Source organism: Cricetulus griseus (genome assembly GCF_003668045.3).
Source record: "Cricetulus griseus strain 17A/GY chromosome 1 unlocalized genomic scaffold, alternate assembly CriGri-PICRH-1.0 chr1_1, whole genome shotgun sequence".
NCBI lineage: Eukaryota > Metazoa > Chordata > Mammalia > Rodentia > Cricetidae > Cricetulus > Cricetulus griseus.
In genome coordinates, this window is record NW_023276807.1 from 14,437,995 (window position 1) to 14,464,397 (window position 26,403).

Genomic DNA, 26,403 nt, shown 5'->3' on the forward strand with positions numbered 1-26,403 from the left:
TATTTGATGGAGACATTTATCAAGTGAAAACTTTGTGCTGTTCTCTAGAGACTCAGAAATAAACAAGTCTTGGCTTTTGTAAGAACACACAGTCCAGAAGAAGGGGAGCTGTAGTAAACAGATTTGTGCAAAGCAGTGCAGGAATGCTTTGGGCATGTCAAGAACAGTGTGTGTGTGTGTGTGTGTGTGTGTGTGTGTGTGTGTGTGTGTGTGTGTATTGGAATTCCAAGAGAAGAGTTGAGAAACTGCTTGAGTAGTAGAGAGGAGTGCTCCAAAATGGCTGGAATCTCTAAGTTTGGGGAGGAAGACAGATGGGATGAGAGGGAGATTGTAGGACAGGGGAAGAATAGATGAGGGCTCTGGGACTGCATCTTGTAGGCAATAAGGAACCACTTAGGTCATTATTCAAAAGGAACAGTAGAGTGTATTTGTATCCTACTAGGACCCTGAGCATGGCAATGGAATATGAGCTGGATGAAGGGAGAGAACACATAATGTGGAACCTTGTGTTTTTAGACACAAATTTATACTTAGGGAAGAGAGTCCTGCTCTGAGTAGGCCCAAGATGGACTGGGCACCGTAGACATATTCTGCCATCTATCTCCCCAGCAGTTTTAATTACATAACTCAGGTAGTCACATTCATGTTAAATAACACATAACAATCTCCAAAAACATCTGGGCCACTCTCACTGCACTGGTTGGTACTTATTGTGAAGTAAATAGCCTTGGAGAGGTGGATTTTTGGGGGAAATGGAGAAAAGTTAAATACACTCCAAATGAGTTTGTGTAGCTCAATAGTCTTTAAGCTTCTTCCTTTACATAAGGTTTCCATTGATTTCTACTGTGAAGCATGTGGGTTTTATTTATATTAAATGTAATTTCAGAAAACTTGATGCCAAGTGGCAAATGCATATAGATTTAATTTTCTCCAGGATTCTCCTACACTGATGCTCGCACTCACTCTTTTTCTGCCCAGCTATTGGCCAATCAGCTTTTTATTAGCCAACGAGAGTAACACATATTCATAGTATACAAAAAGTTTGTCCCACAGCATTCCCCCTTTTTGTCTAAATAAAAAGGAAGGTTTTAACTTTAACATAGTAAAATTGTATTACAGTTACAATATAAACTCTATTTGTATTTGACAAAATTAGAGAAAATATTTTATTATCTAACTTATCTTGGTGAGTCTAAAGTTTTACATCTAATTTACCTTTTTAGAATAACTTAAGAAAAATTATAACTATCTAATCTTCAACTCCATCAAAGATCCCAGAAGGATATAATAATACCTAATGACAGGCACGTCTCACTGTCTGGACAGTCACCCAAAGTTCCTCTGTAACATTGGGGCATCCATCTTTGGCCCACAGGCCTAGTATATCTGACAGTTTTCTCAGAAACAGGAAATTTTGAAGGACTGTCCTACCTTGTCTTGGTAAAGTTTGGTAGTTACTTTATTTTGCATCCTGCTGACCTAATTTGGACAGTATACTGTCAGCAGTCCAGGTAAGGGCAGTTTCTTGCCCAGGGGCTAATGTTTGCCATAAAGAAAGTAAAGTCCATATGGAGTTTCTTTGATGTCCATCTTCTTCTCTGAAGTAGATTGGTGCTGCCAGGAGCAGACATGTCTCATTGTCATAAAAAATCTTGTTATTAAAACATTGTAAGTGCCATATTCTGTAGATCTCTGAAGTGTTTGGAGATTGCCTTTCCATCTGAAATATATCTCTATATGACCTTGAAAACCTAACTAACATGACTATAAGTTTGCTATTATAGATGACTGTTAAACTGTATTTCTTAATTATATATTACATTTTTTAAATGAGCTGCATAAACATAATACCCCAAACAAGAGTACAAACATACACACAGTATAACAAAATGAACTTTAAATTTGTATCAATAAACCAAAATCTAAACCCATGTAAAATATTTTGAGATTAATAGTTGTTTTTTGGATTAAAGTAGATTCAATAATCTACTCTTTTCCCCATAATTTCTATATCAAGTAGGTTATTTTCCCTTCAATTTTGATAGCCTCTATTAGGAAAGAAATTTATAAAATCACTAATCAATTTTTAACAATTCCTTTAGAAAGTTAACAACAAAGAAATGATGCTTAATAAGCTTGTTTAATATTAAATTTTATTGGAGCATGCACTTAATTTAGGTTTGAGTTGTTATCTTCAAGTGTACCTTGTATAATATTTATGTAGGCAGCTGTGGAAATATAAAAAGATAGCATATAACTGGGTTTCAAATACATATTTGTATACATGTATCTATATATTTCTTTGAGAACTATGTGCTTTTCACTGTAGCAAAAATGTAACAAATTTATATATCATGTTTGGAGTTATGTTTGTTTGAAACTATGGCAGTTAGCTTTAACTGGAAACATTGAGGAATAGTCTACATTGGGTTGGCTTGTGGATGTGTCTGTGGAGGCCTGTTGAATTAATTGATTTCAGGAGACCCGGCTCCCTGTGGGCAACACCATTCTCCAGGCCCAGAGTCCCGAACTGTGTAAGATTGGAGAACGTGAGCTGAGCACTAGCTAGTGAGCATGCACACATTCATTTCTCCCTGCCCTTGACTGTGATGTGACTAGCTGTCTAAAATTCCTGTCACCTTGACTTTAGCACAATAATTGTTTATATTGTGGAATTGTGATCTAGAATAAAACCTTTCTTTCCTACCTTGCTTTTTGTCAAGATCTTTTATAACAGCATGGAAATGAAACTAGGACTAAACTTATTTTTATGTTTTATTTTTATAAACAACATATTTAGACATAGCGAGACATAAACACATTTAACTTGCAGAAATAGCATTTTATTAAAAACCATAAGTAATAAATAATTTGATTTTTTTCTTCTTCTTGTGCTGGGGATTGAATCCCATATTTTGCACATACCAGTCAAGTGCTCTACCATTAAAGTAAATCCTCAGGCAATAATTTGATTATTTTCCAGAATGGATTAGACTAATGGGAATTGAAAACTCAGCAAATGTACTCTTGCAGCATTTGTGTCCTGGGTAAACACACTGTTTCTTCATGAAGCCCAGTCAGTTGACTCAAATAGAGGTGGTAATGCTGCAGTGGGAGTTTTATTCTAACAGGGTGGCACCATCACTGGCTCCAACACAACCTGCTGCTTTGTGCTGCACATGCTTGCCTGCTGCCACATGCTGCGTGTGTCTCTTTCCTTCCTCAGCTTTAGTTCTCATGTAAATGAGCTTGAGGCACTGGAGAATGAAGGAAGTCGTTACTTCAGGGTCATACAGGTAGTAACGGTTAAAATTTAAATCCAGGAGAGAATGGCTTTGAGACCCAAGACACAGTTGGGCTATGCTCCTTTTCTCTTGCTTTCTCAGTTCCTCATGAGATTATTGTGATAAATGGCAGAAGAGGACAGAGTAGATCCAAAGGAATAACCTGAATAGCTATGAAACTGTGTCGTGGGCTGTGTGGTGAGTTGAATAGGAATGGCCACCATAGGCTCATCATATATATGAATGCTTGGCCATTAGGGAATGGCACTACTTGAGAGGGATTAGCAGGCATGGCTTTATTGGAGTAGGTGTGGTCTTGTTGGAGGAAGAGTGCCACTGGAGGTGGGCTTTGGGGTTTCTAAAGTCCAAGCCAGTTCCAGAGTCTCTCTCTTCTGCTGCCTGCAGATCTGGATGTAGAACTTTAAGTTCCTTCTCCAGCACCATGTCTGCCTGTACGCTGCCATGCTTCCCACCATGGTGATAATGGTCTAAACCTCTGGAAAACACCGACTAAGACAGGCTGTTATGAATAGATGAGCTTGTGTGGGTGTCTTAGCCTGTAGTACAGCATGACCTGGGTAGAGGCAAAATTTTCCAATCTGTTTTTCCTCTACGTCTGATTTTGACTTTTCTCTAGTAGCCTTGAGACAATAATTGCTTGCCTTGCTACTAAATAAATGGATGTCTGTAGTGTCATCTCAGGGCAACATAAAAGACCTGCTGGGGTGAAGAGCCGATGTAAATGGGTGTAAGCCACTAGCTATGGAGGGCAGGTGTTTACACATGACATCCTGCAGACTCCTAGTACTGTTTCTGTGGCTTTACAGCTAGTTTCTATGGCTTTACAGTTAGCCCCGCCATAGGGGACACCTTGTGTCAGATAGCAAACTCCCCAGTCAAGAGGTACCTGGGAAGCATCTGACATGTTTCTTAAATTCACTCAGAGGGATGACACTAGGATTTGTGTTTGGGCCATTTTCCTATACATTTCTAGTCCTAGTAGGTCATATCTTTGGAGCTCATAAACACACAAAAATATAGAAATGTGAAGTATAGCCACTGCTGAAGGCAAATAAACACCAATACAGTAGTAAGTATCCTTGGTTTTAGTTATGTGTAGTCAACCACAGTCTAAAATTATTATTGTATCCAATAGGTTAACCTTTACATAGATATGTATGTATGCATGTAACCATGTAATTATATGTAGGGTTTAGTAACATCCATAGACTCAGAGATCCAGCAGAGGTCTAGGGATGTGTTTTCTGTGGGCAAGGGAAGGCTGCTGTACCAGACCTCATGAATGGAGTCGTGAGGGCAGAGGAATCAACACAATATGCCTAAGTTATCCAGCAGTAAGGACAGTAGTAATATAAAAGGAAGATATTATAAAATGAACAGAGTGGGAATAGTAACTATGACAAGCAGTATTTGAGGTAAGGGACTTAATGCATCCGATACTAAGATGGGTATAGGGCAGAATGAATTATTCAGTATCATGCTGAGAAACTGTCAGGGTGAGAGAAAAGTGCAGAAAGCAAAAACCTATGGTGTTAGTGAAGTGGTGAGTCTAGCACTCAATGACTCACCCTCAGAAGCAGGAAATACTCAGAAGTATGGTGGTGAATTCCTTAGGATAAAGAACAGTGGCGCCATATAGGAAGAGCCCTAACTGCCGTGCAAGAAGGGTGGAAAGACCTGCACCATGGCAGGATATTGTGACGGCTCAGAATCTTAGCATCAAGGGAATCTGACAACTTTTCTAGTAAAAGAAAAGATGACCCACAAGGGGACACGAGTCAGTGAATAACCTTACATGCTGAGGTGCTCAGTTACTGTGTGTATTGAGATGAAGCAAGTCCTCTGAATAGTGTGTCATAGAACTTCATAATTCATAAGCTCATATTCCATCTGATTAAGTATTTATCAATGAAACAAGGGCTATATTTTCTTTATAACCTCTATAACTGGAAAAAGCTTTAGGGTAGTAGATCATGGTACATGGTTTTAAATTTTTAAATAAATATTTAGAAGTTGCTATTAATTTCATTAAAGAAATGGACTTTTTACTCTTGGGGGCTTTGTGTGTTCTCTTGTCTTTGATCTCATTAGAGCCCATTTTTTAGAGATGTGTTTTTAGATCTGCATATGTATATGTATTCTTTTCAATAGGACATAACACAAGTGTTTTTGGCAGCCTCCAGCCTCTCATGGGGGTTGAGCCCATGTCCTTACACATGGTGGTAAGCTCTCTGCCACTGAACTGTATCTTTACCCCACAAGTGATTATTTTTTAATTTACTTCTTCATGCTCTTCTTTTAAATGACATCCTCCTGCCATTTGTGTGCTTCTTGTATGGTGGACAGAAGTCATATTCATGGATGGTTCAGGAATCCTTTGTCCAGTAGAAATACAACACAGGCCATATTTTTCTACTATCCACATAAAAATTAAATATTTTAATTAGTTCCATATGCAAACCATTTCAGTATACCAGTGCACAAAACAATGGAGGTATTTTACAGTCTTTATGTGAGAGTTTTGACACTGGGTATTTGTTTTGTACCTTATCATGACTGGATACATTTCAAGAACTCTGCGGCCACACGTGTTCAGTGGCCACTTCATCATCAGTACACTGCTAAAGCAAATGATACTTGGGCCACTTTTAACAGCTGCTTTCCCACCATCCATTTTATTAAGACTTTTGGGCTTGGATAACCAGTGATGCTTGTCAGTTGATGCTGATAATATAAAGGAGCACCGAGGCTACAGGATGTTATTAGATCACGTTAGCTTTCAGAGTAGAATTCCTGCTACAGCATAAAAGCCTGCAGGCTTTTGTGTTACTGATTGGATTTTTGGTTTCATTTCATGAGCCCAGGTAGTTCTGATTGGGTCTCTGTCGGGCAGTTCAGAGTGAACTGAATGCCCCACCTTCCCTTCTAGGTTTGTTCTTATTTATGTTAGTGAATATTGTATTTATTCTTGCCTTGCACATGCCCCAAAGTCACCTGTCTTTGATTTCTAGATAAAGCATAGTGAAAAGCCAGTCTGCTGCTGCAAATGTTGGTTTCCTTAAATCTTTTGCTGCCTGTAAGTTTAACATGGTGTGCCTTTAATAACAAATGTCTGATTTTGGATGATGCTATCTATCGTCGTTTGTTCGTCTGTCTGTCTGTCTGTCTGTCTGTCTGTCTGTCTGTCTGTCTGTCTGTCTGTCTGATGTATTTATTCATCTATCATCTATTTTGCTTTATTTTAAAATAGTTTCTTTTTGACATGGTCTTACTGTGTATTCTGGTTGCCTGGAACCGGATATGTAGACAGTTTTGTCCTCTAACTCACAGACACACCACTGCTCCCCAAATGCAGAGATTAAAGTAATGTGCTACTTACTACACCCGGCCTCGTGCTTTTTCATGAAAAACAGCTTAGTGGCAAGTAGTTGTTTTTGCTAGATGGCTTTAAAATTTTGTGAAGTGTTTGGTATTTCATGTGACATTATTGCATTATCTTTGTAGGGCACATTCCACTTTATGCTGATGTTCTCTTATGTTTGACTAAAACACATAAGCTGAGGGGCACATATATCGGAATAGGAAAAGTCAAGCTTTATAGTTAGTGCCCTAGTTTGCATCATCGGTCAATTGCACACAGCCTAGAGTCATCTGAGGGAGTTTGAGTAGATGGATTGCTAGATTATTCTGTGGACGTGTCTGTGAACATTATCTTGATTGATAATCGCTCCTAGTCCACGGTAGTCCTTCTCCCTGGGCAGGTGGTCTTGAGTTGTCTAAGAAAGCTAGTTGAAGCCAGCACTTGGGAGACAGAGACAGACACATCTCCATGTGTTTGAGGCCAGCCTGGCCTACAAAGCAGGTTCCAGGACAGCCAGGGCTGTTACACAGAGAAGCCCTGTCTTTGGGGAGGTGGGGAGGAGAAGGAAGGGAAGGTAGCTGAGAAGTGAGCAAGCAAGAAGTTTTCCTCCATAGTTTGGGCTTCCAGTTCTGCTTGAACTCTTGCCCTGACTTGACTTAGTGATGGATTCTGACCTGGAGGGTTAAGTAAACCCTTTTCCCCACCATTGCTTTTGGTCATGGTGTTTATCATAACAACAGAAAGCAAACTTGAATAGTTAGTATTGTGCTTTTTGTACAGGGGATCTTGTGACTCATTTGTTCAAAATATGTTATCAGAGGAAGCAAAATGTAAAGAATGTAAGATGCAGATATTTTCCTTAGTTGTAATAAAATAAATTTAGGAGTAGTGAGTGCTTCAAAATACAAATATCGAAGCTTTCTGTGTATGGTAAGATATCTTGGAACTAACATTGCCTATGGTCCCCTCCCCCCTACTTTCTGTTTTCTAAAGATGTATAATAAAACATGGAAATGTCAACTATAAAGGATGGCAATTGCTCAGACTTGTCCTTTGCTTGTCTGGCAATCCATCAAACACCATCAAACCTCTTGTATCAGAAAGCATGAAATAATGTCTTTGGAAAGTAATCAGTCAAGTGTGTGTCAAGGTCTTTTAAAGTCTCCACTAGTTGTTTTGGTATCAGAAGAAGTTTTACAAATATAACAAAAAATGTTTATTCTTAAGGAAGTGTACTTCTCAGTTTGTTTACTTTATTCGCATTTCTTGATTTTATACCATGGGTGGATGGGGTAAGTGCTGGTAGTGTATGTCACAGAGGTTCAGAATTCACATCTATGTTGCCACCAGGAATGTACAAGGTCTGCTCCATTCCATCATTAGGAAGGGAATTAATAATTTGGGTTATTAGATTAGCAAGTACATGTTTTATAATAGCTACATCATCATCATCATCATTATTAATTATCACAACTATTTTGTAATGCCTAAACTAGCACGTAAGGATTCTTTTTAAAACCTTTCCAGACTAACATCCCTCCCCCCACTTACCATGGAATTTATTTATTATTAGCTATAAGAATAGAAAAGGGTCATAACCTGAAAACAAGAGAGAAGGAAAAATACCTACTTTCCTTAAGAAAATGGAATTTTGTGGGCCATTTTGATTTACTAAATTGTTTCCACTGTCATGAACTGAGTATTGGTGTCAGTGCAATAAGATCAGAAGCTTGGGTATGTGTTAACTGAAGAGTATACATCACTGGACACTTCTGGAAATGAAAACAGTGTGCAGGTTTCAGGTTGCTACTTCAAAATGTGGAACTTTTGAAATGTTATGTCATTACCCAGAAACTTTAAGATTTCAAGTTTGATAAAAATCCATTTGATATTCTAGAATGTGAAAACTGAAATCTGAAACACAATTTCAAACATTTTACTTTAAGATTAAAGGATAAGGAAGGAAATGGGGAAGGAAGAGATTCTGTCAATCCATATGTGTTTGTTGAAACATTCAAAATATTCAGTTTCTTCAGTCATATCTAAAGGCTTTTGCCTCTGTGTGATGAAATAAGGCCTTTAAAAAAGTCTTATTTAATGGTACGGGATAACATGGGAGTGAAAAGTCTAGATGAAGTTGTATCTGCAACAGAGTACAGTGTCCTTTTCTATCTTCATTTTTGTGTATGTGTTGACTTAGGCATGTATGCATTGCATGCATAGGTCTCTCTCTCTCTCTCTCTCTCTCTCTCTCTCTCTCTCTCTCTCTCTCTGTGTGTGTGTGTGTGTGTGTGTGTGTGTGTGTGTGTGTGTGTGTGTGTGTAGGATGGATGTTGATGTTGGTTGTCTTTTTTCCATTGATCTCTAACTTTATTTTTGAGATGTTGCATCTTTCATTGAACCTGAAGCACATAGGTTGTGCTAGACCGCCTGGCAATATCTAATTACATCTGGAGAGAGAAATAAGCTTTGAGTGAGATGTGTAGGCACACTGGATTCTATTTATGCACAACTAAAAACTTCTCTACCTCTACAAAGGCAAGGTCTCCATTAAGGAGGTGTTCTCTGGGTCACGTGAGAAAGCAGGGGAAGCAGCTACAGTGCTGAAGCAATGAGTCTCCCCAGCATCTGTGAGCTTTGTTCTAGTTACCCGATTTGCACATTTGGAACAATGGTTGAGGTTTTAGCTTCATGGGAAATGGGAGCCACTCTGTATCTTTTTTGATTATTTGTTTTTGATTACCCTCAGGCTCTCTAGTACTTCAAGTACCTTTCTAAGGACTATGCTGAACAATGCCTATTTCCAAGGCATTCACACAGATCTTACCCACCACCTCGGCTTTCTTCTCCATTGCCCTGCCTCCACTTCCTAGTGTTAGTGCAAGTCCAAGTCAGTGTTTTTTTTTAAAATTTTTTAATAAAAATAAGTAAGTAAATAACTAAATAAAGCTAAAGCATGTATTTACACATGCCTATCTCTTCTGTCTCTTCACTTTGGTAATTAGATACGATGGTGGGTCCTTTGATGTTAATTTCAGATTAGTTAATAAAGAACATGTTAGGTAAAGGACAGAATAGAGTTCACTATCACAAGCATAGTGCATTGCATGGAGGAGTGCCAGTGCAGGGGGAACGGAGACCGCATATTTGACAAGATAGATTCAGCAGGACTAAAGGAATTGTTGACTACTCTACTTAGAGAGGATGAATGCCATGTGCTATGAAGGCCACGGCTCTCTGGGAAGCCTTTTAGACATTTAGTAGAGACAGTTGGCATCTCTAGTGAATGGACTACAATCTGTGTGATTATTTAGGAAGCTTTATGAGCAACTTCCATTTAATGCAATTTAGTTTAATATTCATGCTTGAGGAACAGTTTAGCTCTGCAAAACCCAGGAAGGGTATTTGCATTTCTTTTACTATGAAGTAAGAAATAACAAATTTATATTTAGGTTATATGGTATAGATACTTTTAAAAAAGACAGCTGATGAATGGAAATATAATAATAAATTTTAGTTGCTTTCATTATCGTTTCACAAATTAATTACATGAGTTAACATCTAGAAACGTTTGTGGTTTGTAATGTCTTTGAATATAAAGATTTTTTGAGTGAAACAAATGTTAGCTTTATCTCTTAATCATTGTGGTAAATACAATACCCAGAGCCAGAGTCATCTTGGCAAACTCTCCATCCCCAGTGTATCATCAGGGACTTCTTTGACAGGGACTATAGAGAGTGAAAATATGATGCTATGTCTTTTAGAGTAATAACATGTGCAAATTTACACGAGGAGGTCTGCAAAGCTATAGTGGTTGCACCGTTTCCACCTAGAGACGTTCGGGAAGCAATGCGGAACTTTTATCTGTTTAAAGATAGTGGGAGTCGAGTTGTTTTTGTTTTGCTTTGCTGGGGATTGAACCCAGGGCCTTGCAGATGCCAGCAAGTGTCCTGTCACTGAGACAGGTGCTGATTCTGCCATTAGAGGTTCAGGGACTTTTGGTGGAGCACTTTGAGACACTACTTTTTGGGGGAGTGTCCTACATGTGGAAAAAGTATGAAGTTGTATGGTTCTGTCCTTGTTCCATAGGGAAAGTCTCTTAGGCCACTGAAAAGTGGACGGTTCAGCCCCTCGGTTGTTGCTAGGAAGAATGGAACTTCTGGATTTCATTTGCCAGATTCTTCTTTGTCTTGAGAAGTCTGGTTGTGAGACTAGTTGTGGGACTTAACGGGTGATTGCCAGGTCCTGGGCTTCATCCCCAATTAGAAAGAAAGGAGGAGAGGGAAAAAGGCAGAAAGAAAATGTCTGAGTTGTCCAGGAAGTTCAGCAATTGTGAAACTGTGTGTAGTAGCTTAAGAATTTTGAGCCTAAATTAGGAAGTTACTCTCAAAGTTGAAAGAGTTTTATGGGGGAAAAGTGAATGAGCCATGTGTGCCTTCTCCATGTGTCTCTACTATCCTTTCCTTCCTACTCAAGCACTTGTCTTATCTTTTATGGTTGTAACCGATAGCACCATGCTGAGGAGCTCAGGGTAGCTCTGATACCCATTTTCTTCTCACATTAGGTCCCATGATCAAAACTGAGAGCTGGAATGTCTGCTTGTGTGGGGTCTAGGCTTGCTCCCCTCATTCTGTATGCCAGCCAATTGAATGGAAATACCTTGGTACCTCTACAATGCTTATTTTTCTTTCAAAGTTAATCTACTTGGCATGTTTAGCACTCAAATGGAATCTGTTTTGCTCAGCAAGGTAATTTGCTGGTGGGACCTTCATATTGGAAATCCTGTTGGTGGCCAGCAGATCAGGAAATTTCCAGGTGCTGCCACAGACTGATAATCCACTTCTGGTGTGCTGATCCATGAGGTAACCTGTTCACAAGCACTGTGAAAATCAGTAAATTCTGTGGGCATTCGAGTACTAGGTGTTACAATTAGCAAGGAGCAGTCTGACCTGCCAAGGGAGATTATGAGATGGGAGAACAAACTTGGCTACAGAAGAAAGTAGAAATAGAACATGGAAGTTCACAGTGTAGGCTCTGTAATTGGAATCCATTGCTGTTATAAGAGAATGTAGCTCAGAAGGACACAGGATTTCTGTTGTTAAAATCAATGAAGTTAAGAGAGCAGCTGCTTGTAAAAGTTAATTTTCTTTGACATCTGCTTTGGTCCCAGTAATAAAAACAGTAGCTCCGTTGAACAGCCTGTCTTTTCTAGCCCCACATCTTCTTGTTACTGTGAGATGTTCGGAAAATTGTTGCTTTTTGGTTTCAGAAAATGAACAATGAATCATTTGTCTTTTAAGATCAATGTAAAACATAATCTATGCATCTTTAATATAGTAGAAAACATGCTTAGTTAGTACTCATAGGAAATAACAGGATGCTCAGTGCTATTTTAGATCTGTGGATTGAAGAGCACGTGACTATGTCTTGATAAGTATTTTCTATTGTCTTTTTTTTAAAAAAAATTAAATTTGATTCTTTTTATCATTTGTAAAGATACATCAATGTCTCTCTCTGTCCTGTTTAGGTGGTACAGAATACTGTTCTGCTTGTTTGAATAGACAGTGTTACATGAGAGACAGTGCCTGACTTTGCATCATCCACCTTGGATTTCTGTCTGGATACTCTTGTGATAGTAGATATTTTCATCTCTCTGTGGTTATATAAGGAAGCAGAAGTGACTGGTAGAGGGTGAAAGCACCAGAGAACAAAACTGAGCAATATTTCCAAGTGAGCTACGTTTTCTTGTCATTTTTATGTGTTTTAATTTAGCCAGTGCTAGGTGAGCAGCTCAGAGAGGAGGGATTTATTATTTTAAAATGAGCTGCCTCATTCTTCATTTTCAACTGATTGAACCACCTTTGATTTTGAAGTGCCTGTTGTCTCTTTAAGACCCATTTCCTAGATTCAACCATGTGTTTGGCCCCCTGGTTTATTCACGTTCCCGCTGTGTGTGCTTATCTTCTGAAAATCATGAAAAATGCATTATTTCTACAGGCTCCTTATGAGCCCCTTGAAAATTCTCTTGAGAAGAGATTTTCTTTATTTTCATGAGTATGTGACTGCTTGCATGTATGTAATTGTACCTCATGCATGCCTGATACCCTCAGAGGCTAGAAGAGAGTGTCAGAGGCCCTGCTATTTGAGTTCAGACAATTGTGAGCTTACATGTGGGTGCTAGGAACCAAATCTGGGTCGTCTCTTGAACAGCAAGTCCTGCAAATTAGTAACTGTCTGACAGCAAAAACCCCTCAAAGAGCCTTGCTGAGCTTCAGTGCTGCAGGCAAAGTGCTTTACTCCAAATGTTTTTCCTACACAGTAGAATTCACTTATTCAGATTTGGCCCCTGCACCCCAAAGAGTAATGGGGGTGCTGGTTGTATGTTCCTTCTAACAAACCTAATTGCTTTTAATTTGTATTATAAACTTTTAAATCTATAGGAGCAAAAAATTTCATTTCTTTTATTATTTTGTTTTAACTAAGGATAGCAGATATCTAATCTTCCATTTCCTATCCAGAGCTGGTATTAGTAATTAATCAGTACTTTTTCCTGTATATATATGGTTGGAGAGGATGGGGTTCAGGACATACTACTCCAAAACATGGTACCTTGGCATTTGGGGAAACAGATTGAAGAAGGTAACTCACTATCTCCTTGCCCTTTCTCCCTTGAAGCAGGCCATACAACTCTCATTACAGAAGTGCCCCCGACCCCGACTTTCCCATAGATAAGGAATGAATCTCTGAAGACTCAGGGACTCAGTGAAGAATCTATAAGCATGTGTTACTAAGCCCTTCCCCCCAGGCATTTCCATTAGATTACTCTTCCCCTCCAGTTACACTTCTGAACAACTATCCATGAACATATGCAGGTTTCTTTCTTTGATTCTTAATTCCTGAAGTCTCTCATTTTGTATAAAACTTCCATTAAAAATAAACGGACACAAAAAAAATAATAAAAAAAAAATAACGGACACTTTTCTCTTTTTTATGTGTCATTAGTTATAGTGATCTTAGTCATGAACGTACTATTCCTAGGTAGTGAGTGATAGTTGTAAACTACAGTTTTGCAACCTGCTCCATCTCTGACTGGGTGGAACTCTGACTCCTCCTGTCTTCTCCTCCCCAGTGCCGAGATGAGAGGTGTGTACTGCCGAGCCACACACGTGTTTACTGTTAAAACGTGTTGGGGAAATCAGGTAGGCCATGGCCTCAAGTGCTGCTTGCTTGTAAGCTGATGAGATTTACATCTACGTCTTTAGCCCCATAACCTTCACTGGACTGTGGGTCCATAGTCTATTTGATTGTCATGCAAGGTACTTTTAAATACTTATTTTTATGTTCATGACTATTTTGCCTCTGTGTGTGTGTGTGTGTGTGTGTGTGTGTGTGTGTGTGTGTGTGTGTATCACATACATGTAGTGCCTATAGAGGCCAGAAGAGGGTGCCAGACTCCCCAGGACTGGTGTTACTGAGGGTTGTGAGCCACCAGTTGGGTGCTGGAAACTGAACCTGGGTCCTAGGCAAAGAGCAGCCAGTGTTCTTAAATGCTGACTCATCACTTCAGCCCCTTAGGTTTTTTGTTTTTTTTTTTTGTTTGTTTTTTTCATCCGAATTCACCTCTTCTAATGTGTTTGATTGGTTGATGTTTTGAGACAGGCTCTCATGTATGCCAGGCTGGCCTTAAACCCCTGATCTTCCTGCATGAACCTCCCAAGTGCTGTGATTGATTAAGTGTGGGCCACCAGGCCAGCTCTAAAAGGCATAGCTGCTCGGTTTTTTTTTTTTCCCCCCATTGCTAGTAACATAGTTGCCTATCTGCCTACTTTCCTGGTATCCTCCATGGCCTTTAGTCATAGAGCTTTGTGGTGTACATTTGCTTCACATTTCTCATGCTCATGTCTTTATTTCTAGCACAGCTGTCTTAGCCATAGTTTGGTTGTTCATCTTGAGTCCCTGTGGGTACTACATTCTTAATTGCTCTCCTTGCTGCTGTTTAAGCTTGCCCTCCTCAGTTCCTTTCACTACTGGAAAAACAACTGGTTCTCTCTTGCCTTAAGTATTTCAAACACAGATGTGTACAGAATAGGATGACAAAGAGCCATGCACTCACCTCCAGGAGTCACCCAAAGTTAATAGACTGTCATTGCTTCAGATGTTCTTAGGATTGAGGAAAGGGAGGGAATGTCACTTAGAAAATATGAACTTCTGTAGTTATTTGCCCCCTTCCCTTCTCCCAGATAAATATAAAATTGCTTTCCACACAGAAGAATTTAAAAACCTGCTATTGAGTTAACAGCTTAAATCTAAAAGTTACTCTTTCTGTACTGACTGACTTCTATTTTTAGCTATAGTGAAGAGATTATATCTAAGTGGAAGGTACACTTTGAGTGTTTTGTTTTCGGCAGGGAGATGAGGTGTCAGGGTCTCACTCCGTAGGTCAAGGTGGGTGGAACTCTGACTCCTCCTGTCTCCTCCTCCCCAGTGCTGAGATGATAGGTGAGTACTGCTGAGCCACACACGTGTTTACTGTTAAAAAGACATGCGTGCCAAGCGTGCTTTCTATACATAGGTTCCTATCCTTGAGTAAATTCATCTTCCCATTACTATTTACATTTCAATTTCCATCTAATTCAGTGTCCTTTGGGGGTAGGGTTGTTGTGAGATCCCTTCAAAGAGTTATTGTATACAAGAAAGTACAACAATAACATCTTAGAAGGTGTTTAAATACACACATTAAATTCAAAACCGCTGGTTAACCTACAAAGCCTGTTTCTTTCCATGGATTTAACTAACCTTACTTCGGAGGTGCACAGTTTACACTGACCCTTACTGTCTGACATGTTTTTAAGTAGTCTTAGTCTGGTCAGATTTTAAAAAATCATTTATTTTAGTTTTTAGACTTATATGTAAATGGGTGTTTCAGTTGAAAAAGGGCATTGGATTCCCTGGAGTTGGAGCTCTGGGTGGTTTTGAGCCACCTGATTTAGGTTCTGGAAGAACAGTAACTGCTCTTAACCTGCAAGCCATCTCTAGAGTTCAAAAAAAAAAAAAAAAGTTTTATTCATCCAGAAGGACCTTACAGTTTTAATAATGCCTCAAGAATGTGTCTTCTCTTTATAGTCACTTGATATTTCTCTTTTATTTGTAGTGATTTTCCAGTGACCAAATCCCCCTCACTCCAAACCATGAAGACTTAGAGTAAAAGGAAAGAACTATGACATGGTAGTTTAGTTTCTCCATAGTGTATAATGTATCTTACATTTCTGTGTACTTAAACACAGACTGAGATTTTAGGAGTTTGCAGTGCATCCATAATTTGAGTTTTGAACCAGAAAGCCACAGTTCCATTGTCCTGGTTAAGGTTTCTATTGCTTTGATGAAACACCATGACCAAAAAGCAAGTTGGGGAGGAAAGGGTTTATTTGGTTTACACTTCCATCCCCTAAGAGAGTCCCAGCCACTCAGGCCTCAGCCTGGCGGGCATTCTGTTCCCATAGGCACCAGCTCTGTTGCTGCAGCTAAAGGTAGCTTTAGCTAAATCTCTATCGTTCTTTTTATAAATAAGACTTGAGATTCAAAGGCTGGGGTGAAAATCTGCTAGCTCAGAGCAGTTGAGTAGCAAATAGTTAACCTTCTCTCCTTGCTGACATCTTCCAAAAGACCTGTCCTTCTGCTCCACCAAAACAAAAACAGTTGCGTCACTCAAAATCCCTCCCTACTCCTGGTGTGCCTCTCTGTCTCTTTCAGATGCCCTCTGATTACTTTCTATCTACTAGTTGCTAACTCAGCCTTCTGACCCAAGGTTAATTTTCTTTAGTTAATGCAAATGCAAACTGGGGTTTCACAGTGAGATCCAGTATCCCCCAACAATGGTTCCCTTGAAGTAGCTGTAATTTGGGATTCACACAGAGCATATTTTTGTGCTTTCTATTAAAAAACCCCAAATTTGTTAATGAAATTTATTAGATTGCTATTTACTTTTAACTTGTAGAGGCAATGCTTAACATATCTACTAATAAACGTCTTGGTCTGATAGTTTGTTGCCATCTGGGAAGGCTTATAACTGTCATGTCATTTAGTTTTGATTTAGATTTAATTTTGTGAAAGCAGAGATTTGAAAAGCTTTACCTATCAAGTGTGAGTGTGTGTGTGTGTGTGTGTGTGTGTGTGTGTGTGTGTGTGTGTGTGTGTATTTGGTTTTTCAAGACAGGGTTTCTTTCTCTGTGTAGCTTTGGAGCCTGTCTCGAACTCTGCCTCCCAAGTGCTGGGATTAAAGGCATGTGCCACCAACAACCAGTTGAGATACACTTTTTTTTTTTTTTTTAAAAATCAATTAATAGAGTTGCAAGTTCTTGTCACACATTCTGTAGCTAGCCCTCTGTTACACATTTATTAATTACCATTGCTAGGGCTGTGGCAGCAATACAGTAGTTTCGAAGTTTGAAGAGTGCCCATGAAGCTGTCCCTTAGTGACAGCCACAATAGTCATTTGTAGTCAGTGTTTCTGTCTACTGCTTTAAACAGTTTGGGGATACGCTCATTACCATGCCTCCTTAACCCAAAGCCATGCACTATTTTTGAAAGTGCTGATTGTTTTATAAGTTGAAGAGGATAACCTTTGGAAAACACGTTACTCTGATCTATCTCCAGCTTAGAAATCATTCTTGTTAGATACTTGTTCAAGTTTGCTTTTTGTTACTACAGTGAACACCATGGCTAAAAGCAACTTGGGGAAGAAAGGGCTTATTCCATATTATTACTTACAGTCAATCAGAGCAGGAACTCAAAACAGGAACCTGGAGGCAGAATCTGAAGCAGAGGCTGGGGAGGAATCTCCTTACTGACTGCTACCCTTCTTATACTACCACAGTATATTGCCACAGTAGCAATCAAGAAAATGCCCTTCAGGCGTGCCCATTGGTCGGTTGGATGGAGACCTTCATTTGAGGCTCCTTCTTCCCAGGTGACTCAAGCTGACAGTCAAGATTAACCATTGCAGTTAATTAAGTTCCTGATAGAGAGGCTCAAAATTGAATTGCTCTGTTCTAGAAACCTACCCGTGGCAGCTTTGTACCTGGGACTCTTCTGTTGTGTCTTGTGTAGCAGGTTGGAACTGGAGTCAGTCACTCACTTTTGGTTGAGTGTTTTACTAATGTGGCCCCAAAATGAAAATTTTGAAAATATTTTGAGTGCAAGATAGCAGATTTTTAGTTAGAGGAGAAATTAACTCTTAATTTGAAAACCTGAATCTCTTAGTGTGAGATAAATTAGGAAAGAAGCAAAAACGGGAGGCAGAGACAGTAGCGAATGGAATGCATTAATGATCCAGGGAGAAGGAGGTGGAGGATGGGGTTGAGACGAAGGACTATGTAAGGAATCCCCTGTCTGGAGTGAACACCTGCCTAGGAAACGTGGTGTGGCGCAGAGGTGTCTGTTTTCAGTTGGAAAAGATGGTTTAATTAGGAAGCATGCTATAGACATTGACAAGTGCTTGAGAAAATCTAGCTTGTCTGCTCCGTTCTTAGAAAATTGGCTTTTAAAATATCTGGATAGGTTAATTAAATATTTTTATAGAATAGCTTTGGATCTTAGACATGGCATCTCTTTAACAATGAAGGTGGTATTTTGTAGAGGCATTTGACATTAAGGATTCCATGATAGGATGTGCTAAAGGTTTGCTTATAAAGTTTGAAAACTTTTCTCGTGATGACATATTAGACAACATTTTTCATGGATACTAAAAATCTTTTTGTGCTAAAATTGCAGCATATTATTGTGTATTGTATCACAGTATTATGTTTTAAATGAATAACTTTGATTGTTGATGTATGTGAAACTCAGAATGCTTGCTATTCATTATTAGATATTATTTAATTAATTGTTATTATACAGTGTTGTGGTCTGTTTTTTTTTTTCTTGAAACTGTTCTGCCACCGAGTTACAGCCCCTCTAAAACTTACATTAGAATATTTTAATATTCTAAATTATAGCTCTATCTTTATATAGAATAAAATTAGTTTGATAAATTGTTCTCTGTTTTCAGGGACTCTAATATGAAAACAGGAGAGCCAGGAAACCCTACATAGTATCAAGGATGTCCTCTAAATCCTTTACTTTCCCTAAGATTCCCTTCTGTGAATTCTCAGATGATTTCTTTTCAGTAGAGTTTGGCTTTCAGTTTGATCTCCTTGATTAATTTGAGGTCATATTTTAGTATTAAATACTTTTAGTTGGTTTTGAGTCTTAAAAGTTGTTCTTGGTTTCTTACAGTATTGTGGTTGTTAAAATTAAGGAAATTATGAGGGAAGAGTGTGTGTGTGTAATCCAATGTCATGATTGATTAGCCATAAGTGAAAGTCTCTCTCTTTAATGTCATCATTATCTTAGATCATACTGTAAAATTAGGTTTTATACATCTTAACGCTTAGAACTTTTTCCAGTTTTATTTACAGTGATAATATGTTTGTATGTAGAGGATTTTGCACAAACTCAGATGGACAGGGCTCTTTGCTTACTTCCTTTTCTCTTAATTCAAATTTCAGTAACTTATTCTGTGTTTTTGGTACACTGTAGCTAGCTTTGTTTTGATCTCTAAGACAGGCTCTCCCTGAATAGTAAAGGCTGGCCTTGAGCTCTCCATTCTCCTGCCTTCAGAGTACTGGAAATATGTATTTATTTAATTCTGAATAATTAATAATTCCTCGATTGAAGAACAAATGTCCCTTATGTTTGTGTACTGCCTGCCTGGTTTTCACCCAGCACTCCTGTTTGCTTAGAGTGTGGCCCTTGCTACTTTACTGACCCTTTTCTCTGTTTCAGCTAACAGCCAGGTCCTTGCCTGCAGTGCAGTCCGATGAACGGCTCCAGCCTCTGCTCAACCACCTCAGGTAATACAAGGTGAAGCCTTGTCACACTTTTCAGTGTTAAGCCTATTGCATTATTTTTTATTTTCTTGACTTCTGTTGATCAACTTGAATACTTGCTATCTTTGACTCTAGAATGCTGAGCAAGTTCATTTCATTCAACAAAAATGTATAAACTATTTGCTACATTTAAATCAGGCTGAGTGAATGTGACCAACTTAATGGAAAAATATAAAATTAATATGATTTTTACTTCAGCACAAAGCCAAGGTATACTTTTATTTGGAATTGATGAATGGATGAGGTTTATTTCTAAATATAAAAGTAGTATTGCTTCAGTATTTATAAAACAAAATATAGGCAAAGGAAAAAATCTTATTACTATTCATAAACAATGTTTCTTCCTTTTATGCTTTTTTAAAAAACTCAGTATTGAAACAATGGCTTTATTAGACTTACTTTTTCCCATTTATCACAAACATGAGACTTGTCACTTAATTGAAATCATTCTAAAAACATCATTTTTAGTGATTACATTAAAATTTTCTTTTACAGTTATATTATAGTGTATTTATCACTATATTGAAGATACTTAAGCCATCTCTAGATCTTTTGCCTGCAGTAATGTCATTGAAACTAGCCACGTGAAATAGTTAATGACATCCATGTTGGTTAAGCCATTTACAAATATATGAGTCCTATTAGTAGCCAGACTAAGAGTGGGGATCATGTCTCCAAAATGTTTCTTGGAGCCCAAGCTCAGGGTACAGTGTTTTTCAAGACAAACCCCACAGTACATCAGTGCTCAAGGTGGGGTCATATCAGTGAGGGGTTTAGAGTAACCTAGCAGCATCTATTTGCTTGCAAAGCTTTGCCATATTTTCCACACACTTCATGACAATTATGTTTTGATTTATGCTTCGTCTTAGTTATTTTACTTTTATATTTGGGCTTGCTCAAATGTCAGTTATTTTGGTTAATAAGTCTGAACCATGGCCAGGGTCACAGACATTCCTGAAAGTATTGCCAAGGAGTATGTGGCTGTTGAGGGGTGGAGGGCTGAGAAGTGTCCAGGCTTAGTCATTTCACCTTATGCAAACCTTTACTTTTATCTTTGTTTTAGGTTATTTCATTAGAGTCATCTTTTAGAAGCAGAATTCCTCTGTCAAAATGTATGGACCACTTTAAATATTTTAGAATATATGTATTTCTTTTTGAAATGTTACATTCCTATACTGTACATGACTACCCAGGCCAACCTTGAACAAGGCAGATCAGCCATGAAGCTTTTGCAGCATAATTCAGTCAGTTATAAAGATGCCACTGTGTGTGGCCACATGCATCTCAGTTCCCATGAATAATGGTTTTTAGGCCTCTTAATATCCATTTCTGTTTTAGGGTGAGATTAGCAGTCTGTATTCTTTGCTCAATTATGGATAACATCTTCTGACTTTATTTGATCTTGGGTACTTAAAGTATGCAAGATTGTAACTCTGTTATATTTGATCCAAGAAGTTCTCTGTAAATCTTTATTTAGCCTACTTATTAAGACTTGTCATCAACGAGGATAGCATTTTTTCTTTAGGGTTTCTACTTTTCAAGTTTTTAAAGATTTCTTTATTGTATTTTAATTATATGTAATTTTATGAGTATTTTGCATTTCTATATGTATTTGCACCATGTTCTTGCCATGTGTGAGGAGGTCCGAGAGGCTGTCAGATCCCCTGGAACTGGAGTTCCCTGGGTTGTGAGCCTCTGTGTCAGTGCCAGAACCAAATGAACCCTGGCCCTGTGCAAAAGTAGCCGGTGATATTACCCACTGAGCCTTCTCTCTCTTGAGCCTTCCCTTCTCCTTGTCACTCACAAATTTGACATTCTGGTATATTTTGGTTTTCATTCTCTGCTGTCCCCCTTTCCTTTCATTTTCTCCCTCGGGGTCAGTAACTTTCAGTTTTTCATGTAATTGATTCTGGGGAGTAAGGATATGGGGTGTGATTAAGACTAGTGTTCCTGGTGCTCAGAAACATGCATCTTATACACATTTTTTTTTTTTTTCATATCCTAGAGCTGTGTTAAGAAACCTAGACCTCAGGTTCGAGTATGCTATTAGTCTCCCTTCCTTGACCCTTCTAAATCTTTTGACTGTATCTTCAAAGTATCCCTTTTACTTCACAAGCTTGTGCTCTATGCTCTATAACTCATGCTTTCCCCTCTCTGATACAGTTCACATCACTGCCAGAGGTGATTATAATCTCGTCTTTAGCCCTTCTGTCTATGTGCCTGCCCCCACCACTCTGCCCTATTCCCTTCTGCTTGAAGTCCGAGCTTGGCGCTGCTCTGGATGTTCTGCTGGTAAGAACTGTAACTTGGTGAATGGTTGTTTGTTCTTTAGTTAGGTGTCATGTTCTCTGGTCATGTTCCCTTCTTAGCTGACCCAGATGCCTGCTGAAAGGTAGTTAGTTTCTTTATCCTAGGCTACCTCCATTACAGAATTTGATGCTGTTATTGTCTGCCCACTGCCCAGTAGCCAGAATAATATCCCATACTCATAAGGTACTATGTGTTTTGCAGAGTGAAGTGCAAGTTATGCCATTTATATTTTTATATTTTATAAATTAATTTGCCCTAAAATTTTGCTGGTTCAAAATATAAGTCAAAGAGGTTGATTCTTAGCTCCAGTGAATACTTGATTCTGTGCGATCATGATAGATTCTCCTTCTTCTATCTCAGTATGGTAATTGTCACCTAGAATTTAGATTAACTACTGACATCTCTTTGAGTCCTTGAAACTTGAACAGACTGTACATTCGTTTAGGGCTTTTAGTCTCTGTGGAGTTCCTTCATGACTAGTTGCTAGGCAACCAGGGCTGGAATGTTGCTTTTTATTGTTATTAAACCAAATGGCTTCTCATTTTATTACTGTGTCAGAGACATCTGTAGGTAGGGTGGCAGCTGGTGTGCATAGCTTGGCACTTCCTGTTCTACAAAGTAATCTTACGAAATGTGTGCCTTTCAAGCATATTGGATTGTCTTTTGGCTGTCAAGTAGGATGATTTTCTTTTATCTTCCTTTTTTCAAAGGTCAAAGTGTCAAGAAGTAGACTGAGGATATAGCTCAGTTGGCAAAGTACTTTTATAGTGAACATGAAACCCTGGGGTTGATCCCTCCAGCATGACATCAACAGGTTGTGCTGGAATATGACCTTTAGAGATGGAGTCAGGGTGATCAGAACCCCAGGGTCGTTCTCCACTATATAGTGAGTTGAAGGCAGGTCTAGGATGGGAGACTCAGTTTCAAAAAAAAAAAAAAGTATGAGAAAGATGATCACTTGATTTGAGAGATTCTAATGGCAATCTTGTTAGGAAAAATAAATTATCATTGATTTGCATGAACTTTATAATTTAGGTGTGACCTAGAGTAGATAGACTTTAGAAGGTATTATTGATGTCATTATTTGTTCTAGCTTTGGTGCCTCTAATGATCAAAGATGAAAGATGAATAGCATTTGGATAGCATTTTAATTAAATTTGTCAATAAATCTCATTTGGGAGATTATTTGGTTACCTGTAAAAGTTGAAGGAGCAGTATAGAGGAATCGCTAAATTATTTTACAGCATGTAGTCACTCAAAATTGGTGTAACACTTTGCCAACCTGGTAATCTAGACCATGTCATTCATTCATATATATTTATATGGAGAGAAAGAGAGAGAGAGAGAGAGAGAGAGAGAGAGAGAGAGAGAGAGAGAGAGAGAGAGAGAGAGAGAGATTGAAGATGTAATATATCCCCATTTTTCATTGAATTCAGTTTTCTTATTAAGTTAAACACAGCAGAGCATTTGCCTCAGTATCTTTTGGAAGTCAGTTTCTTTTTGCTCGATAGTAGCATTTATTGTTTACTGTGCATCAGTACAAGTGAGGCACAGTTTGTTACCCGAGAACTCACAGGTTTGGCTTCATCTGAGAGACTGGCACATTAGTGGGTTACAAAACTTGCTAAGCTTTCTATTGTAACTGGATACCAAGGCACGGAGCTTTATTAATCAACCTGTTTCCTCATGTGATAATTTCCTTAAACGGTGGTACCAAGGCTCACTTGCTTCTTAGTATATCTACTTTCTAGCTCAGTAGTGTCTCAAATTGGCTGCTCAGATTGGAGGACGCCTTAATCCCACTTGTAGAATGTTGTCTTTAACTAGAGAATAGAGGAGAAGGAAACTACGGTTGCTATGTATTGAATTAATAGTTTCAGGCAATTTAGGCTTGAAATCATTGTAAGATGTATGCAAAGAATATATTTATTGAATAGCTAGATACAGACCTACAGGGTGAGAGTGATTTTAATGTGAGTAACATTTGCTGCTCACTCTCTGTAGGTGATTGTTACAGTCAGGGAAGTGGCTGAGCTAACTGAGGAAAAGAGAGTCAAAGAGGAAAGGAAATGACTTGATAGAGTCCACAGCATATTGGTGTTTGACCTCTGGGGCAACTGTGGGAATGGGAGAAGAGAAACCAGTAGAAACAGCAAGCAGAGCGTTGCTGAGTACCTAGAGTACACTGAGAGGATGTTGTTTAAAAGTCAAGGTTCCAATCTGTGAGTCGAGACGCCTCATAAATATCTTGTATATCAGACATATACATTATGATTTATAACAGCACAAATTATAGTTGTGAGTAGCAATGAAATAATTTGATGGTTGGGGGTCACCACAACATGAGAAACTATTAAATTAGTAAGAAATGAGGCTGCGGAGACAGGACATCCACACTCCTCATGCTAGGGCTTCATTCTAAGGGCAGGGAAGGAAGGGTGGGTGCATTCATGGGCTTCTTGGTTGAGAAGAGTTTTTCTGTTAAGATTGCAGAGGTAGAAACATTTACAGGGTAAGGGAAAAAGGACTGTGGGAGTTAGAGGGAGATAACCAGAGGAGGAAGGCTGGAGAGAGTAAGAGGACTCAGATTGGTTGGTATTTGCACAGTACTTTGACACAGTATGCCAGTCCCTGTTCTGAAAAGCCCCTGAGACTAGCAGGTGGGCATCATTTCTTCTGTCTATAGAAGATGGCAGAACTCAGAGACAGTTCTCTTTGTGAAAGCTTAGTTTCTTTAAAACTAAACCATCGCTCTCCTCAGAAGAGAGACACCGTGATGTTCACCTGATTCCCAAGGATTTGGGAGACGCAGGCAAGGGGATGACTTGAAATGTGTGATTAACACAGCAAGACTCAAAAGGGTAGTGAATGAATATTTCATAAGATACTACTTTTTATTTGTCTATTTATTTTAAAGATTTATTTATTATATATACAGTGTTCTGCCTGTAGGTGTGCCTGCAGGTCAGAAGAGGGCACCACATCTCATTACAGAGGTTGTGAGCCACCATGTGGTTGCTGGGAATAGAACTCAGGACCTTTGGAAGAGCAGCCAGTGCTCTTAACCTGTGAGGCACCTCTCCAGCCCTACTTTTTTTTTTCCCTTCAAAATTCCATTAGGAAAACTCTTCAGTTAGGAAAATTAAACTTTTGACTTGCTGAGAAACCAAACAGAATAACCAAAGAAACAACAACCCCTCTTCCCCATTCAAGAATTGGAGGAGAATTTATTTAAATAACTTCTGCTTTCCTTAAGCCATTCATCATCAGCTCAACTGTTAATGAGCTGCATCTCCTTGCAAGTTCATCACCCCTGCCATTGCATTTTCTAGGCATGGCTGTTTAGTGTTCTTGTTGGGGAATATTATTTTATGGTGTGTGACTTTTGTTTATGCTGCATTTGTTTAACTCTGTGAAGCTGTGATTCTTTGCCTGTCTAAAACACCTGATGGTTTAATAAAGAGCTGAATGGTCAATAGCCAGGCAGGAGCAGGATAGGCAGAGCAGGTAGGCAAGGAGTAGAAATAGAAGGAGAAATGAGGACAAGCAGTAGCAAGAGAACAAAAAGAGGAGGACATCAGGGGCCAGACACCCAGCCATCCATGGAACAAGAGTAAGATTTATAGAAGTAAGAGAACAGGAAAACCCCAGAGGCAAAAGGTAGATGGGATAATTTAAGAAAAGCTGGCAGAAACAAACCACACTAAGACTGGATGTTCATAACTAAGAGTAAGCCTCTGTGAGTGATTTACTTGGGAGCTGGATGGAGGGCCAAAAGAGTAAAAAACATTATAAACGATATGTACTGAGCTGTCTGAAGATTTTTGGTTATGTTCCCATGGATCTATGCATTCACTGTAAATGAGAATCTTTTATTGTTCTAACCCCAGTACCCCACAGGATAATATTTGTAAAGTAGTATGAGTTTTTAAAACTACATTTATTTGCTTACTTGTGTAAGCAAATAAATGTGGGTAAACTTGCAAAAGCTGTTTCTCTCCTTCTACATATGGTCCCAAGGATCACACTCAGGTTAAAGATGGTGGCAAGCACTTTTACCTACTGACCCATCCCACCAGTCCCTCAGCCTAGCATGGGTATATAATAATAAGCACTATTTCCATTTATTATCTCATCTAGAATTTAAAGTATGAAAGCATGAGATTAGAGAGAACTTTATAGCAGTTTTACATACAATGATATGCACAAGAGATTTTGTCCCCTTAAATATACTGCAATACTTCTCCATAATGTGCATATTCTCCCGTGTCCTTCCACTTTAGCATAGGGAAGTGGTGTGTGTGTGTGTGTGTGTGTGTGTGTGTGTGTGTGCGTGTGCGTGCGCGCGTGCGTGTGCACGAATGGGGCAGGCGGGGGCAGGTTGTTCCTAATCATACTGACTCTCTGTAGTGTGTATGTTTCTCCTACACCCTTCCGCTTTAAGATAAGAATGTGGTAGGGCACGATGTTACCAATCACTCTTAATAGTTATTCTTATTTA

General features: G+C 38.8%; 1 protein-coding gene across 1 annotated transcript in view; it reads left to right on the forward strand.

Annotated features, from left to right (window-relative positions):
- Prim2 (DNA primase subunit 2) overlaps positions 1 to 26,403 on the forward strand; it is a 193,002-nt gene that overhangs the window by 90,255 nt on the left and 76,344 nt on the right. Inside the window, exon 8 of the mRNA XM_027392835.2 lies at positions 19,489 to 19,556. Within this exon, the coding sequence (XP_027248636.1) occupies positions 19,489 to 19,556 (68 nt within the window). The remainder of the gene's footprint in view (positions 1 to 19,488; positions 19,557 to 26,403) is intronic.